Raw genomic sequence first — 17,778 nt, 5'->3', positions numbered from 1 at the left:
ATGTTTTCCTGGAGATGCCCGTTCATGTCTTTTGCCATTTTTCTATTGAGTTTGTCTTTTTTTTTAATTGATTCATAAGAGTTCTTTATATATTCTGGATTCTCATCATTTGTAAGAGAAATGTGTTCAAAAAGTTTACTCAGTTTATTGTTTAGCGTATCATTCTCCTTATTGTGTGTTTTGATAAAGACATTCTTAATTTGTCTACAATTAAATTTATCAACCTTTTCTTTTCTTTTTTTTTTTTTTTTTTGAGACAGAGTGTGGCTCTGTTGCCTAGGCTGGGGTGCAGTGACATTATCTCGGCTCACTGCAGCCTCTGCCTCCCAGGTTCAAGCAATTCTCCTGCCTCAGCCTCCTGAATAGCTGGGACTACTGGTGCACGTCACCACTCCTGGCTAATTTTTTGTAGTTTTAGTACAGACGGGGTTTCACCATGTTGGCCAGGATGGTCTCAATCTCCTGACCTCATGATCTGCCCGCCTTGGCCTCCCAAAGTGCTGGGATTACAGGCGAGAGCCACCGTGCCTGGCCCCAACCTTTTTCTTTTCTTTTTTAAGTTCACAGTTCTTCAAGGTGGAAACCATTTTTCTTTTGTGGTTTATTTTTTGGGTCTTATTTAAGAAATTCTTTCTTATCCTCTGGTCATAAACATATTCTTCTACATTGTCTATATGCATATACGTGTATATGTATTCACACACATCTAAATGTTTAATCCACCAGAAACTGATATGTGTGTTATTCAGTTTCCTTTGTTTTTCTTTTATTTTTCCCGAATGGATAACCACTTGTTCCAATTCCATTTATTGAATATGAAATCTTTCCCTGCTGCACTGCATACCCTCTGTCATAAATCAATGCACACATATGTGTGGGGCTGTTTCCAGGCTCTCTCTCAGGTACCACTTGTCCCTCTGTGAGTGAATGCCACATCATTTTAATTACTATTGGTATCTGATCGATCAAGTCTACACACCTTGTCCTTCAGGAGTGTTTCGACTCTTCTTTCACATAAACTTTGAAAGAAATTTATCATGTCCCACAAAAAGACTGTCAAGTATTTTTAAAAATTGTATTACAGCGACAGATGAATTTGGAGATTTTTGGCCTCTTTGATTCTGAATCTTTCAATCCATTAATATGGTAAAACTTTCTATTGATTAGTGTCTTCTTTAATGTCTTCCAATAAAGATTTTTGTTGTTGTTGTTTGATTGTCTTTTAGACAGGGTCTTCTTTTTCTGTGGCTCAGGCTGGAGTGCAGTGGCACCATATAGGCTCACTGCAACCTCCACATCCCAGACTCAGGTGATCCTCCCACCTCAGCCTCCCCCGAGTCTCTGGGACTACAGGTGCACACCACCACGCCCGGCTACCAATAAAGTTTTCTAATTTCATACACAAAGAGCTTGCACAATACTTTTAAAAAATCAATTCTAAGGGGCTTTGTATTTTTGTTGTGTTTTAAATCATTTTTTGATTAGTCTTTTTATTTTTCTGACTGTTGCTGGCATGTAGAAATTTAATTGACACTCAAACCTTACACACTTAGATTTTCTTTCTTTGTTTCTATATTTTGAGACCGAGTCTCGCTCTATCGCCAGGCTGCAGTGCAGTGGTGCAATCTCGGCTCACTGCAACCTCCACCTCCTGGGTTCAAGTGATTCTCCTGCCTCAGCCTCCCGAGTACCTGGGACTAAGGCACGCACCACCACGCCCAGCTAATTTTTGTATTTTTAGTAGAGACGGGGTTTCACTATGTTGGCCAGGATGGTCTCGATCTCTTGACCTCGTGATCCACCCACCTTGGCCTCCCAAAGTGCTGGAATTACAGGCATAAGCCACTGTGCCCAGCCCACATTCAGATTTTCTACACTGTGACCTTGCTAAACTCTCTTATTAATTCTAATAACTTGTCTACAGATGCTTTTGGGTTTTCCATAGACAATGATAGTGACTACAAACAATAGTAGTTTTGCTGTTTTCCCTTATAATCCTTATATTCTTCTTTCTTCTTTTTTGCGGATCACCTGAGGTCGGGAGTTCGAGATCAGCCTGACCATCATGGAGAAACCCCATCTCCACTAAAAATACAAAAAATTAGCCGAGCATGGTGGTGCATGCCTGTAATTCCAGCTACTCGGGAGGCTGAGGCAGGAGAATCGCTTGAACTTGGGAGACGGAGGTTGCAGTGAGCCAAGATCCTGCTATTGCACTCCAGCCTGGGGGACAAGAGCGAAACTCTGCCTAAAAAAAAAAAAAGTTTAAATAAAGTTTCCTTAGGAATATTTTCTCAACATCTTACCCTCTCCTTATTGCTCTGTGCTCCAGGGATGCCATTGAGCAGGTTTGTACCTGCCTCCTTTCAACCTGACTATATATTACTGGAGAAAAGAAGTCTTAAGTGAGGGTGCAGATGGCGGCTTTCAAGAATTTGAAGAACTACCAAGGGGAGGGAGTGCAGCAGGAGGAAGTGCAGAGGGAGTCTCAGCAGCCCTGGGTGACAGAATAAAAGGGGAGATGGAAGGGCAGGAAAGCGGATTTCCACAAGCAGAAAGAGAAGCTTTTTAGCATCGTTGTTGTCTAACCAGAGAATAGGTTGCTTTTTGAGACAGTGAGCTTCCCACCTCTGGAAGTACTCAAGCAGGGCTAGATACACACCTACCAAGGATGTTGTACAGACCCCTCACCCCCAATATTGGGTGGGGTATGGACCACATTATGTCTCCTGTCTCTTCCAACTTCAGTCTTGAGATTCGTAAAGAATTGGATTCATTTCTTCTTTTTTTAAAATTGAACTTGGTTTTATTAACATCTTGTGGGTGTTTTTAAGTTCTGAGTATTCAACTTTGACTATGACCAAAATGTCTATATTTAAAGAGGTAACAAGGTATTTAACACATTGTGTAATATGAGCCAGATAAATTGCTTTCATAATGAGGGCTCCGTCCAAATAAGGCACAGGCCACGATCCCAGGTGGAAGGAATGGAAATGAATCTATTTCAAGGCCAATAGCTACAGCCCAAATTCACTCAACTCTACTAAACATACCTGCACTGCCTCAGCAACTCATCTCTACAATTTGACAAGACAATCAAAAGTACATTTTGTGCTTAATGTAATAAGAGGCTCAGATATAAATGTCTACTTTTATATATTTTTAACTTATGCAGATAGTTTGTTATTTAACAAATAGGTTAAACTGACTTTGTTGCAAATGAGATATGAGGATGTGCATATGAAGAATAATTGGGCTGGGAGCAGTGGCTCACACCTGTAATCCCAGCACTTCGGGAGGCTGAGGCGGGTGGGTCATGAGGTCAGGAGTTCGAGACCAGCCTAGCCAAGGTGGTGAAACCCCGTCTCTACAAAAAATACAAAAATCAGCCAGGCGTGGTGGCAGGCGCCTGTAATCCCATCTACACGGGAGGCTGAGGCGGGAGAATGGCTTGAGTCCGGGAGGCAGAGGTTGCAGTGACCTGAGATCGTGACATTGCACTCCAGCCTGGGCAACACAGTTAGAGTTTTTTTGGACAGAGTCTTGCTGTCACCCAGGCTGGGGTGTAGTGGGGCAATCTTGGCTCACTGCAACCTCTGCTTCCTAGGTACAAGTGATTCTTCTGCCTCAGCCTCCCGAGTAGCTGGGATTACAGGCGTGCACCACCACATCTGGCAAATTTTTGTATTTGTAGTAGAGATGGGGTTTCACCATGTTGGCCAGGCTGGTCTTGAACTCCTGACCTCAGGTGATCCACCTGCCTCGGCCTCCCAAAGTGCAGGAATTACAGATGTGAGCCACAGCGCCCGGCGGAACTTGAATGCTACTTGGTTTCTCATAGCCTATTTTCCCTCCTTCTTAAAAAATGGGACAAATAATATTACCAAATGAATGTAAATAAAGGCATTTAGGAAATAATGTGAAAAAGTTTTAAAGTGTTATTTACTTTTTCTTTTCTTTTTAAATTTTAGATTCGGGGGTACATGTGCAGGTTTGTGACGTGGCTAAATTGCATAATGCTAAAATGTGGGCTTCTAATGATCCTATCTCCCAAATTGTGAACACAGGCCAGTCGTGGTGGCTCATGTCTATAATCCCAGCACTTTGGGAGGGCGAGGCAGGCAGATCACTTGAGCTCAGGAGTTCGAGGCCAGCCTGGCCAACGTGGCAAAACCTCGTCTCTACTAAAAATACAAAAAGTAGCCTAGTGTGGTGGCGCATACCCGTAGTCCTGGCTACTTGGGAGGCTAAGGCACGAGAATTGCTTGAGCTCAGGAGGTGGAGGTTGCAACGAACTGAGCTCTCACCATTGCACTCCAGCCTGGGAACAGAGGGAAACTACGTCTCAAAAATAAAATGAAAATAACAACAAATAGTGAACATAGTACCTGATAGGTAGTTTCTCAAACTTTCCCCCCTCTCTCCCTCCCTACTTTTGGAATCCCCCTTGTTAATTGTTCCCAACTTTGTATCTGTGTGTACCCAATGTTTAGCTCCCACTTCTAATTGAGAACCTGCAGTATTAGATTTTCTGTTTCTGAGTTAATTTGCACTGGATAATGGCCTCCAGCTGCATCCATGTTTCTGCAAAGATGTGATTTCATTCTTTTTTTGTGGCAGCATAGTATTCCAGGGTGTATATATACCATATTTCCTTTATTCAGTCCACCATTGATGGGCAACTGGGTTGATACTATGTCTGTCCTATTGTGAATAGTGCTGCAATAAACACACGAGTGTTTATTGGTAAAGCGATTTATTTTCCTTTGGTTGTATACCCAGTAATTGGATTGGTAGGTCCAATGGTAATTCTATTCTTAGTTCTTTAAGAAATCTCCAAACTGCTTTCCACAGGGACTGAATTAATTTGCATTCTCACCAATAGTGTATAAGCATATAATAGCAGTGAAAGAAAATAAGAATTGGGTTCATTTCTTATCCTACTTTCTGGGATACTTCATCAACGCCTCTCATAAAACTTAGAAAACCGACCTTACAATGGAGGCAAGTCAACCAAGATGAAAGCTGGTTCTTTGTATATGTTAATAATTTTGATAGACCCCATCACGTCTGATCAAGAAAAAAAAAGAGAAATAAAACACATTAAAATTCCTTTCTCCTCAAGAAGCACCCAGCAAATATAGTAGGTGTGCATCCAGTGATCATAGAATAAAAGTGTTGTTATCCTGTTAAGTCTTCATCCCCAAACCTCTAAAGGCTGCATTCCCTTGGAGGTTTCTAGCCTTATACCTCATCGTCCTATAATCTTTTTAAATAATACAAGTAGGTAAAGTAGTCAAGGCACTCACTGGTTTGAAAACCTGTGAAAGAAAAAAAAGCTTTATAAATGGAGTTGACAGCCTCTTCCGTATAATTGGGACTTCTGAACCAAGTGAAGTTTTGAAGGTTTTTAAAGACTGGGAATAATTCTGTAGCTTCATAGTTGTACTTTATTTTTACTCTTCCATTCACCCAAGCTCCTTCTTTCTAGCAAATCCCGTTTGTTGGCGGATAAAAATACATCTGCAGAGTCTCCCGGAAGCTGCCCCATCAGCCTCGTAGACAAGAAGCCTTGTTTTCCTGCACCGCCACAGAAATGTCTTCCTCCTCCTCCTTCTCCGGCTCACTGGGATCAAAGTCTTTTTCGTTCTTAGCTGGTTTTCCTTAGAGAAAAGCTGGAGTTCAGGGTTCAGTTCAGAGAGGGTGACTCCTTGAGGGCAGACCTAGAGGCGCCGCGCACCGGTTCCGCCTGCAGCCCGGGCAGAGCTGCGCCCCGGCTGCCTGCGCCGCGCGAGTCCGCCAATAGCGCCGAGAAATCCGTTACCAGGCGGCTGTGTCCCCAAGGGCCATTCAGGGCGGAAGGGAGCAAGGAAAACCGCTGTGTTGATTCCCGGGCGCTGTAGGCTGCGAGCGCAGAGGGTCAGGTTACAGGCAGGTGAGGCTGGCTGTTGGGTGAGCCGTGGGCTCCAGGGCATCCCTGGTCAGACGCGCCCCCGCAGCACTCGGCAGCTGGCACACGTCTGACGACCTCCTGGAGGAGGGCGACCGCAGCGATACACGAGGCTGTGCCCGTTGTCCTGGGCGCACCCGAACAAGGCCTTGGGAAGGGCAGCGCGCCCCCCAACGTGAGCACAACTGCTTTAGAAACTTGGCATATTTTACCAACTCCCCCTCCTTCTCTCCCTCTCTCCTCCAGGCATAAAGGTTGATAGGAACAAACAGATATAATAATAAATGCAAAGCTTTCCTACCTCCCCGGTAGGGGCGGCGAGAAGATGTAGCCAATGTTCACTATGCTGGCTTCCTGGAAAGGTATTTCCCAGTCTCAGAATTTGGGGATCGGGTGGTTAGGGGAGGCAATGGTGGGAGTGGACGAAGATTGGGGGCTTGTTTTGAGGCTGCATTTGCTTAATATGCTCCTGGCTTTTGTTTCTATTGTGTGTTTACTTGGGGTGAGGGGGCCTCGGGGTGCAACATCTTGAGGGGAGAAGCTGCTTTGGCGGGGCAAGCCCTGTTTTTCTTAAATTGTATGATACTAGTCAGAAAAATAACGTGTTCTAAAGATGCTGAATTTATAAATTTATTTTTACTGCTTTTGGGGGGGAGTAGTAGTTGATGGATAGCTTAAGCTCCTAAGCCCCCACCCCCCATTATTAATAATCAGAATCCTTGGAAGTCTCCCGCCGCCTCGCCCTTCTGACCGCCCAGATTTCATCAAGCCCCGGGAAGGCTCCACAAGGTCCAGAGGAACTGAGCCATTTTCTGGCTCGTCGAAGACAAATCCACCGGGCGGGGGAGGGGGGCAACTCGTGGGAGGCCCCAACTCACCGGAGGGGTGCCCTGGGAGGCGAACCTGGGGTTTACTTCGAAGAGCTCGCCTCGAGGTGCAGGTGATGGGATAATGGGGCGGGGGTTGATTAAAAAATGTTCTTCCTTTCTTAAAAAGAGGAGGGGGAAGAGCAGACTTTAAATTCTTTTGCAAACATTCATGCCTAAGGAAGGGCTGGAACAGGCAGCCCCGGCCGCCGGAACCGGTCGGACAGGTAGCGAGCTTGTTGACACCGTTATGTTGCAGGGCGCATGCTCACTCCCAAGTTTCCTGGTGCCTTTTCTATTCCACCTTATGAAACTTTTTCCCCGGCGTGGTCTCACTCGCGATTTAAGGCATAGGTGTCGCCCAGCCGGGAGGCTGGGAGTCGCCAGGCGTGCGGGGGAGAGGCCTGGGCCGCGCCGCGGCGGGGGGTGGAGGAAGAGGGCAGGCGAGGCGGGAAGGTGGGCTCTGGCCGCCAGGAGCCGGGGACGGAGCCGCCGCCGTCGCCCCTAGCGGGGAGCAGCCGGGAGGAGGGGGCCGCGGTCGGGAGAGGGGACCCCACCATGCCCAAAGTCTTCCTGGTGAAGAGGAGGAGCCTGGGGGTCTCGGTCCGCAGTTGGGATGAACTCCCGGATGAGAAAAGGGCAGACACCTACATCCCAGGTGAGCGCGCGCGGGGGCCGGGCCTGGGCGCTGGGCTCCCGGGGTGGGGGAAGGGGTGGTGGGTCTTCTCCGCTCATCGGCAGGGGCGGGCTCCCCACCTCATCCCCTCTTCCGGGGGGCACGCGGGGGTCTTCTAGGCGAGGGAGGGTGGGCAATGAGGGACTGGGATGCCCGGGACTCTGGGCGCCCCCTTCCCCCTAGTGGGAGCCTCTAATTGCCCGGCGGCAGGACCGTTGGCTGCAGCGCGGGCCGAGGTGGCCCAGGAAAGGGATTGAAAGCCAGCAGGGGCTACCCCCAATCTCACGTCCTCATGGGGGTGCACAAAGGCCCGCCAACCCTTCTGGGGCTAGCTGGGGAGAGGTCAGACCCGCCTCCCCCGCCCAGAGAGGAAACTTGGCGCGCAGGGTCCTCCGCCGCGCGTGGCCACCCGGTTCCTCGTGGGCGCCAGGGCTGGGACCGGGAAGAGGCCCCCAGCACTCCAAGCTAGCCGTAGGGGTCGATCCGGGGCTTACTCGCCCACCCCCGCGACGTTGCCCACTTGGCGAGGTGCCCAGGTCCGGGGCGGGGCGGCGGCAGCACCGCCCGCAGGTCAAACTGCCGCGGGCGTACAGGCTGACGCCGAGTGTGTATGTCGGGGCGCGGCCCCTCCCTCCGCAGTGGGCCTGGGCCGCCTGCTCCACGATCCTCCCGAGGACTGCCGCAGCGACGGCGGCAGCAGCAGCGGCAGCGGCAGCAGCAGCGCGGGGGAGCCTGGAGGAGCCGAGAGCAGCTCGTCCCCGCACGCCCCCGAGCGCGAAACCCCCGAGCCCGGCGACGCCGAGGGCCCCGATGGACACCTGGCGGCCAAGCAGCGCCCGGTCGCCAGATCGAAAATCAAGGTACTGTGTCGACTCTGCCCCCGCCGCCACCTGCACCACGCCCTGGCGTCGGGCTCCCGGGGCCGGCGCCCCTCCCTGCCGCGCCCGCCCGCGCAACCCGGCACCCGCGCCCCGAGCGCGCCCGCCGCGCAGCTCCTGCACCTGCCCCTGGGCGGCGGCCAGGGCGCCTCGGCGCGTACTCCCGCCTGCAGGGTAGCTGCTGCGCAGGGGCGGCCGGTTCCCAGAGTGGGCTCTGTCCACCCGGTGGCCCCGCCTGATGCCGAGTGCTGCCTCTGGAACTGCGGAAAAGGCACTGGCATCGCTGCCTTCCGCCAGCAGCCCATTCTGTGCGCCAGGCCTGTAGAATAACGAAGGCCGTCGGAGTTCCCGAGGTCGGAAAGGAAGCCCCCGCGCTCTCAGAAATTTCACCCTCTGAAACGCAGTTCCTGGCGCCGCGGTTCTGAGAGTTCACCCCCCATGCTTATGTTCTGGATATGGGCGGCAGCTTGACACATAGTGGGCCTCTCCCAACACGAGCGGTTCCCAGTGTCTGTTAGACAGGAGGCTTGTGCACGGCACTTTAGATCTGTCATCTTTCCAATCTTGAATTAAGTTGATGGGTAAAAGGGTTCAACTACCGATTTCTCGAGCGCCCTTACCCCAGTGGATTGGAGTGTTTGCTCCCATCTATGGTCGCTTTTCAGGGCCCCCTCGAACATTCTGGACGCCCACCTGCGCTTTCGGGCAGAACTTCCATGATGGTCTGCTCAAAGGTATCAGCTACCCACCAAGATTTAGGAATCCCATTCCACTGACTCAGCCAGCTGGAGCTAGTGGGTGGCGGTTTATGATCACTTGACCCCACTTTCTAGCCTGGTGGGCCGCAGTGCGACGCTGTGCACCCCCAGATCCCCGGTATAGGTGGTAATTCCAGGGTTCTCCGGTGCCCTCCCGCCACCCAGACCGGGAGTAGAGAGTGGGGAGGGAGAGCCTGGGCTTTGCTGTGGATTGAGAAAGCAGTCCTCTTTTTCCTGGGAGAGGCCACCCCTCCCCTATGCACATTGCATATTCCCAGGGTTTGACTCCGGGGTGGGCTGAAGCGCATTTGGTTATGAATTGAGGTTTGAGGCTTCAGCTGGGATCCAAAGGAAAGACCTCTTTAAAAAAGAAGTGCCGATACTGTGCGGTCCGGTAGCCTAGCGGTAAGTGTGAGGGTGAGGTTCAAAGTCAACTGGCCTGAGGCTCTTCTGGGCCAGGCGGGGTTAAATGGGAGGGAACAATTTGCCTGAGGCTGGTAGCTCTGCCCTTCGGGAAATTCTACAAAGTGTCCCACTTGCATATTTATCACCAGGCTGAAAGGACAATTGCAACGTTGTTTTGGGAGCCTCTGCAGCTAGTTTGCCCCTCTGTCCCCCAATTGCCCAGATTCCCCTGGAGAGAAAGTGACAGATTCTCATCCAGTCTCTTAACCAACATTTTAGGCAATCTTTTCTGCCTCAGGCACACAGGGCCGTTGGAATCCTGGATTAAAGGAAGACGTAAACCAATCTGATTTCCTAGATTAGTTGCCTGTTCTCTGGGGGAAGTGGGGCAGAGAGGCACAATTCACTCCTGAACCGTTAAAAGTCTTCTTTCCATAGTTTCCAGGGGAGTTTTTATTTACTGGGGATGTTTAGCTTCCTTCTTTCTGCCTCTATCCTCAAAAAGGAGACATTTTGGTGTTAATATGCGCCAAGCCTCCAGAATTATCATCAGCCGTGGCATTGGCAGTTTTCAAATGACTGAACGAATTGCCTGTATAATTATAAAGTTCTTTCCAAGGCATGCTGAACTCACAGAGTTTCTCTAAGAATTAGTTTCTTTTCTTTCTTTTCTTTTCTTTTTCTTTTTTTTTGAGACAGAGTTTCGCTCTTGCTGTCCAGGCTGGAATGCAGTGGCTCGATCTCAGCTCACTGCAACCTCTGCCTGCCGGGTTCGAGTGATTCTCCTGCCTCAGCCTTCCAAGTAGCTGGGATTACAGGCATGTGCCACCACCACCTGCTAATTTTGTAATTTTAGTAGAGATGGGGTTTCTCCGTGTTGGTCAGGCTGGTCTTGAACTCCCGACCTCATGTGATCCGCCCACCTCGGCCTCCCAAAGTGCTGGGATTACAGGCGTGAGCCACCGTGTCCAGCCAAGAATTTGTTTCTTAGGCAGTGGGCTCCCGGGACCACAAGAAAGGCAGGTTTGAGCCACTGCCTGGCACAGAGAGGCAACACTCTGCCCATCTAACACCTGGGGTGTGCAAGGCAGCGGGAGGTAAAAATGCTCCCAACCTGGTGTTCCTTCCAGAATCATCTGGTAGTAGCTGTTATTAAGCATGTAAGCGCTGGCTTTGTCACTTCTTAGCTGTGTGACCTTGAGCAAGTGGCTTACCCTCTGGGCCTCAGTTTCCTTATCTGTAAGATGATAATAATGATACCTACTTGATAGCATTGTGAGGATAAATGAGTGGAGGGTAGAACATGGTTTGTGTCCAATTACCGTAGATAGTATTTGGGTTAATAGGGAGACACAAACATTAACTCTGCTGCAGGACCGTGAACGTGAAACCAGAATTCCAAGCAAAGATGTGACCAGTTTGAGTGGGGAAGGTGTCCTGATGTGGATTTGAAAGCCGGGGAGAAGGGAGGGGGTGGGCCTGAGGGCAGTGTGGGCTGAGTCCCGCAGCTGGAGCATAGAAAGGATGAAGCTGTGGTGGCTGAAGATAGGAAACAGGGCTTGCTGGGGTCAGGGAGAGAGTTGGCGGTAAAGAGCTAGAAATGTAACCAGGACAGGGTGAGATGGTGAAGGGGCCAAGCCAAGAAGTGTGGGTGCTCCTGCTGGGCAGAGGAGAAGCTCTGGATGATGTCAGAAGGAAAATCCCAATCGTGTTCCTCTTTTTTTTTTTTTTTTTTTTTGAGAGAGTCTCGCTCTGTCGCCCAGAGCTGGAGCACAGTGGCACAATCTCAGCTCACTGCAAACTCCGCCTCCTGGGTTCAAGCAATTCTCCTGCCTCAGCCTCCCGATTAGCTGGGATTACAGGCACCTACCCCAAAGCCTGGCTAATTTTTGTATTTTTAATAGAGACGGAGTTTCGCCATGTTTTCCGGGCTGGTCTTGAACTCCTGACCTCAGGTGATTCCGCCCACCTTGGCCTCCCAAAGTGCTGGAATTACAGGTGTGAACCATCACACCCGGCCGGCCAGTCGGGCCCCTCTTAACAGCTGTGGTCATGGATACATTATCTCCTCTGGGCCTCAGTTCCTTGATCTGTAAAGTGGAGGACTCAAACAATCAGCCTCCTACAAGAGTTGCATAGATTAAATGAGATAGTGAGTGTAAAGTGTTTAGCTTTCTGCGTATGTGTAAACTGCCCAAGAGGAAGTTAGCTGACAGTGACATACAGCAAGTTTTAATGCCCAACATTTTGTTGGCTGCAGTAAGGACACTGATCGTGTTGATGGGTGGATCTGGAAAAGGAGTCCGAGGCGCAGGTTAAGAAATGTGGCTGGACTTTCCCAGCCCATCTGCCTTTTGACGGTGTGCCTCAGGGCAGATTGTGAAATTGTCTCTTTACTGCTGAGAATTCTGTAATTTGCCAAACAAATAGGGGTGAGAAGATGACTTACATTCCACAGAGTGTGCACGGCAGGTCTCTTTTGTGCTGGATCCATCTGCCGGTCTCCAGCTGCAGGGTGGAGAAACCCAGGAAATACTAATCACCATTGTCCTGTGGAGGCTTATTAGAAACGAAGTAACTCTGAAGTTAACCCAGTTGACTGATAGTATTCATTCGTGATTCTCTGGCTGGTAGGACCCAGGTCCCAGTATGGAGTACCAAGGGAATTTGTCCTCTCACCCTGTCCTATTCTGTTCTTTCTTTTTGCCTTCTTCCATGGGTTCTTCAAAATAAAGTAAGTTTAGATTCTTTCAAAAGTATTCTTGGCCTTTTACTCAGCTCTCTAACGAGTCTTGTAGTGGTGCAGATGTGTTTATGGAGTAGTCCCCATACCCCCATCACTTTGTATTATTTAGAATCTCAAAGGCGCAGCGGTGCGTATCTGCCACCCAGCCCCAACAGCCCCATGGCCATTCCTGCCCAGGCACACCCCCACCCCTTGCCCCACACATGATTTTGAAGCAAATCTAGGACATCATACCATTTCAACTGCAAATCATTCAGAATGTGCGTTTAGTGGATAAAAACCAAAATTCATGATCACACCCACATTACCAATTGTGTTCACGTTACTAATTGTCTCATAAATTCTTACTTTTCCCCTCTAGTTTGCTTAATCAGGTCCACATAATGTCTACACGTTGTAATTGATTGGCATGTCTTTTGAGCCTCTTTTAATTTCATACATTTTCCCTCCATCAAGTTAATTGTTGAAGAAATGGGTGATTTGTTTTGTAGAGTTCCCAACAGTCTGGATTTTGCTGAGCACATCACCATGTGCCTAACATTCCTCAGTCCCCTAGGTTTTCTCTAAACGAGTAGTTGGATCTGCAGCTGCAGCATCCAGTATCACATGTGACTATCACAGCCGTAGTCAATTAAGAATGAACAATTAGACCAGGTGCCGTGGTTCATGCCTGTAATCCCAGCACTTTGGGAGGCCGAGGCGGGTGGATCACCTGAGGTCAGGAGTTCGAGACCAGCCTGGCCAACATGGTGAAACCCTGACTCTATTAAATAAATACAAAAAAAAATTAATGGGGCTTGTCCCTGTAATTCCAGCTACTCGGGATGCTGAGGCAGGAGAATTGCTTGAACCCGGAAGGCAGAGGTTGCAGTGAGCCAAGATTGCACCACTGCACTCCAGCCTGGACAACAGAGCCAGACCCCATCTCAAAATAACAATTAAGTTCCTCATTTCCACGAGTGACATTTTAAGTGCTCAGTAGCCACGTGTGACTAGTGGCCAATGTACTGGACAGTAGAGAATATAATTTTTCTGTCACCACAGAAAGTTCTATTGGACAATGCAACTCTCCCCACTTGGTCAGCTCTATTCTGTTTTAGCTAGAATATGTCACAGTGGGAGGCATCTGTCTTCATCAGAGGCACTGAATATTTGGTTATCTCTCTTTTTCTGATGTTAGCAGTTGATGCTCAGGACCTAAATATTTTGGCTTATTAGGTGTTCTAAAACAGCAGTAATCTAATTCTGTCCTCTGTTTATTAACTGATGTATTTCTATAGAGACACACTTTGCCTCATCTACTGCTTGGTTTCCCAGTGGCACAGTTCATTTTTGAAAGGCAGAATAATGCTGGATTCACTTTATTTACCTTTATAAATGAAGATAATCAGTCGTTAACCAGAATTCTCCATTGATGGCTAATTAGTTCTTTCTTTTCTTTCTCTTTCTTTATTTTTCCTTCTGAGACAGGGCCTTACTATGTTGTCCAGGCTGGTCTCAAACTCCTGGGCAGAAGCGATCCTCCTGTCTCAGCCTCCCAAAGTGCTAGGACTGTAGGCACACGCCACTGAGCCTGGCTCTCAATCTGTTATTTCATTCACTTTATTGTGAATTATGGATTTAAGCCATTTTTAAAAACCAATTCATTTGATATTTGGAAGGGAATATAAGCGCCATCTCTGACTCCTTTCCTCCTATTTTTTGTCTCCCAAGACAGCCTTGAATACTCCTCCTGCTGTCCCCATTGTAACCTGCTGCCCATTTTCTTGGCTGCACATTTGGCCAACGGACTTCTCTTTTCCACTCTAGACCCATTAGAGCCAGGGAACACTTCCTACTGGGCTCGCACTCCCCAGCAACCAGTGCAGTAGTGCCTGGGTCACAGAAGGACATAAGTCAACATAGAACAAGAATATAGGCGGGGGAAGAAGTCAACAGTCCCTAGACATGAGTGATAGCATTTGAAGGAAAACGTAGAAAGCAGGAAGAAAAGGGATACTGGAAAAATGCTTGGAATGGATTTTTGATGAAGGTTAAATTAATTAAAAGGGGGAAAAGGAGGAATATGAGAACAATGTGTATTAATTACCTGGTTTTAAACTTGAATATAGATGAAGTAGGTTTTTATTGTTGGAAAGGACTACATAGGCTTAGTTATGAACATCAGAATCCACTATAGCTAGTTTAAGCAGAGAAAGGTATTAAATGGACTAAAGAAAGAGCAAGCTGAGCTCTTACGAATGACTCAGAGCCACAGAGCAGAACTGGGGCCACCTAGGAGCTGCGGCTGCTGCCCAATCAGGAAGCTGCCACCTCGACGGCTGCCATTGCAGAGTGTAAAACACTTGCCTCTTGCCTGTCTCTGCCCAGTTAACTCGGGGCTGAATTCAGATCTCCTGGTAGTGCATGTAATTGGTAGAACCCAAGTTACTTCCCAAATCCTCATGGCAAAGGAGTCAGGGAAGTGTAGTTTTCACTTCTCTAGCTTCTGCAGTACAGGAAGGCCCACCAAAAGGAGTTGGGATAGATACTGAGTCCTTCCACAGGATCGACTACAGGAACCTTTAAAGCATGTATGGCCCCAAATCTCCTTACTTTCAGGGTGAGAAAAATTAAGTCCAGCAAGTTTTTGTTGAGTTCCTCAAAGTTGTTAGTGGCAAAACTCAACCCAAGGATCTTTAACTTTTCAGCATTGTTCCATTGCATTATGGGACAACCGCACTGTCCAGTATGTCAGCCGTAGTCAACATGTGGCTTTGATGCTTTAGCCCTTAGTGTTGATAGTCTGACATTAAGGACTCATGATGACATGAGACAAACAATGGGGTTCATGCCCCCTCCTCCTGCCCCACAGACCTGTGGGCCTGTCCTGAGGGAACTGTAGGCACAAGTTTTGCAGATGACAACCACATTCAAAATTCTCAGGGTGGGCCACTACAAGTCATGTGGCCGTGGGCAAGTCATTTCTCTTTGGGCCTCAGTTTCTTCTTTGGGTTTATAAAGATATATATTCCCTTCATCTTCTCTGCATTTGAGAAGGCTCTCCATTCTACCATGTAGGGGAGTTGTGAAGTCTAAGGAAACGGTACATAGGACCAGGAGGGGAATCTGAATGCCAAACGAATTGGGGAAATATGCTTAGCACGCTTTTAGCATTCAAGCATCGCCACGTGTCGGTGGAAATCTTGTCCAAATGGCCACCAGAAGGTAGCCTTGGACTCAGAATGTCCTCCTACAGGAAACAGGACCATTAACTAAATGAACTTGTCTGCTAGAAACATCAACAGAAAATAAAGGTTGTTCTTTCTTTTGTCGTTGTTTTCACCTTTCGAAGTTTGACAGGTGAATGATCTGAGCCAGCTTTGAAGTTGGTCAGAGGGCCAGCTGAAGGCCCTGCCTCCCTGGATGCTCCTGCAGTTTTCAGCAGTGCAGAGACAATGATTGGTTTGTTCTGCCGCCGAGTCCTGTTTTCTAGAAGAACTTGAGGAGAATTTTACACATTTTTTGAAATGAAAGCTGAGATCCTGCAGAAAACAGGACAGTGCTCAGAAAAGCGCCAGGCCATGGGGTTGGAGAGCTGTTCATTCTCTCTTCATCTTCGTGACCTGAATTAATTTCAAGACCTATGTCATTTTCCTCCCTCTATGGTAGTTTCCCTACCTCATTAATAAGCCTTTTCCAAAGTGTTAATTTTGGATTAAGGGTGAGACAATTAAGCTTTGCCAGAAGGTAGCATGGTGTAAAAACCACCCCTGGCAGGCCGGGAGCAGTACCCTATAATTAAATATATTAATAATTTCTGTATTAAAACATATGAATATTGACATTAAATGGGATAAAGTCTGCAAATATTTTTACATCAGCTCAGGTCAGATTTCACTGTCACTGGAGATAGGAGAGAATGTTGGTTGTCAGAGCTTTTTGTCATACATTTTATTTTATTTATTTTATTTTATTTTATTTTTTGAGACAGGGTCGCTCTCTGTCACTCGGGCTGGAGTGCAGTGGTGCTCTCTCGGCTCAAGCAACCTTCCCACCTCAGCCTCCGGAGTAGCTGGGATTACAGGTGTGCGCCACCACGCCCAGCTAATTTTCGTATTTTGGTAGAGCCCGGGTTTCACCATGTTGGCCAGGCTGATCTTGAACTCCTGACCTCAAGTGATCCTCCTGCCTCCACCTCTCAAAGTGCTGGGTTTACAGGCATGAGCCACTATACCCAACTGTTTTTCAGAGCTTTTCTCAAAGTGCTGGGTTTACAGGCATGAGCCACTACACCCAGCTGTTTTTCAGAGCTTTTTGAATTACAGAGTTGCAGATAAAGGACTGGGGGCTAGTGGCTCCCTTTTTAGTTTAGGTTTTTTTTTTTTTTTTTTTTTTTTTTAGTTCCCCTTTTCTTCCATCAAAGAGAGAAAAATTCAAAAGCAAATTGAGAAACATATTTTTTTGTTTTATTTTTTTGAGACAGAGTCTTGCTCTATGGCTGAGGCTGGAATGCGGTGGCATGATCTCGGCTCACTGCAACCTCTGCCTCCTGGGTTCAAGTGATTCTCATGCCTCAACCTCCTGAGTAGTTGGGACTATAGGCATGCACCACCACACCCAGCTAATTTTTGTATTTTTAGTAGAGACAGAGTTTCACCATGTTGGCCAGGCTGGTCTCGAACTCCTCAACTTAAGTGATCCACCTGCCTCAGCCTCCCAAAGTGCTGGGATTACAGGCATGAGCCACCATGCCTGGCCGAGAAACAAGAAATTTTGACCAATTACCTTTTGTTTAGGACCACAGGATTTTGGAGTTGGTCTAACTATAATGGGACTTACAAAGTACCAGGTCCTTTTTAAGTAGCTTTTAAAATTTAATTTCTTCATTTCTTTTTCTTTTTTTTTTTTTTTTTTTTGAGATGGAGTCTCACTCTGTCGCCGGGGCTGGAGTAAAATGGCACAGCCTCTGCTCACTGCAACCTGCACCTCCCGGGTTCAAGCGATTCTCCTGTCTCAGCCTCCCGAGTAGTTGGGATTACAGGTGCCTACCACCATGCCTGGCTAATTTTTGTATTTTTAGTAGAGATGGGTTTTGCCATGTTGGTCAGGCTGGTCTTGAACTCCTGACCTCAGATGATCCACCCGACTTGGCCTCCCAAAGTACTGGGATTATAGGCATGAGCCACTGTGCTCTGCCAATTTCTTCATTTATTTCTACGAGGTAATTATTATTATTATTATTGTTATATTTATTTATTTTGAGACAGAGTTTTGGTCTTGTTGCCCAGGCTGGAGTGCAACGACATGGTCTCAGCCCACTGCAACCTCCACCTCCCGGGTTCAAATGATTCTCTTGTCTCAGCCTCCCAAGTAGCTGGGATTACAGGCGCATGCCACCATGCCCGGCTAATTTTTGTATTTTTGGTAGAGACGGGGTTTCATCATATTGGTCAGACTGGTCTTGAACTCCTGACCTCAGGTGATCCACCCACCTCGGCCTCCCAAAGTGCTGGGGTT

At 48.0% G+C, this 17,778-nt stretch overlaps 2 protein-coding genes across 8 annotated transcripts in view; one reads left to right on the top strand and one right to left on the bottom strand.

Moving 5' to 3' along the window:
* The window catches only part of LOC126929204 (protein PET117 homolog, mitochondrial), a 549,430-nt gene that overhangs the window by 89,203 nt on the left and 442,449 nt on the right, over positions 1–17,778 (bottom strand). The gene's annotated exons all lie outside the window — the stretch shown is intronic.
* The window catches only part of OVOL2 (ovo like zinc finger 2), a 35,431-nt gene continuing 23,502 nt past the window's right edge, over positions 5,850–17,778 (top strand). For 2 of the 3 annotated variants that reach the window (XM_050745379.1, XM_050745381.1), the window contains exons 1-3: positions 5,963–6,312; positions 6,665–7,474; positions 8,132–8,352. In XM_050745379.1, the coding sequence (XP_050601336.1) occupies positions 7,375–7,474; positions 8,132–8,352 (321 nt within the window). In that variant the 5' untranslated portion in view covers positions 5,963–6,312; positions 6,665–7,374. Of the gene's footprint in view, positions 5,936–5,962; positions 6,313–6,664; positions 7,475–8,131; positions 8,353–17,778 lie in introns of those variants that run through there. The other variant, XM_050745380.1, reaches the window with a different exon arrangement.

This window comes from Macaca thibetana, chromosome 10 (genome assembly GCF_024542745.1).
Source record: "Macaca thibetana thibetana isolate TM-01 chromosome 10, ASM2454274v1, whole genome shotgun sequence".
In the NCBI taxonomy this organism is placed as follows: Eukaryota; Metazoa; Chordata; class Mammalia; order Primates; family Cercopithecidae; genus Macaca; species Macaca thibetana.
The sequence above is the reverse complement of the archived record's forward strand: the minus strand, read 5'-3'. Positions and strand labels throughout refer to the sequence as shown.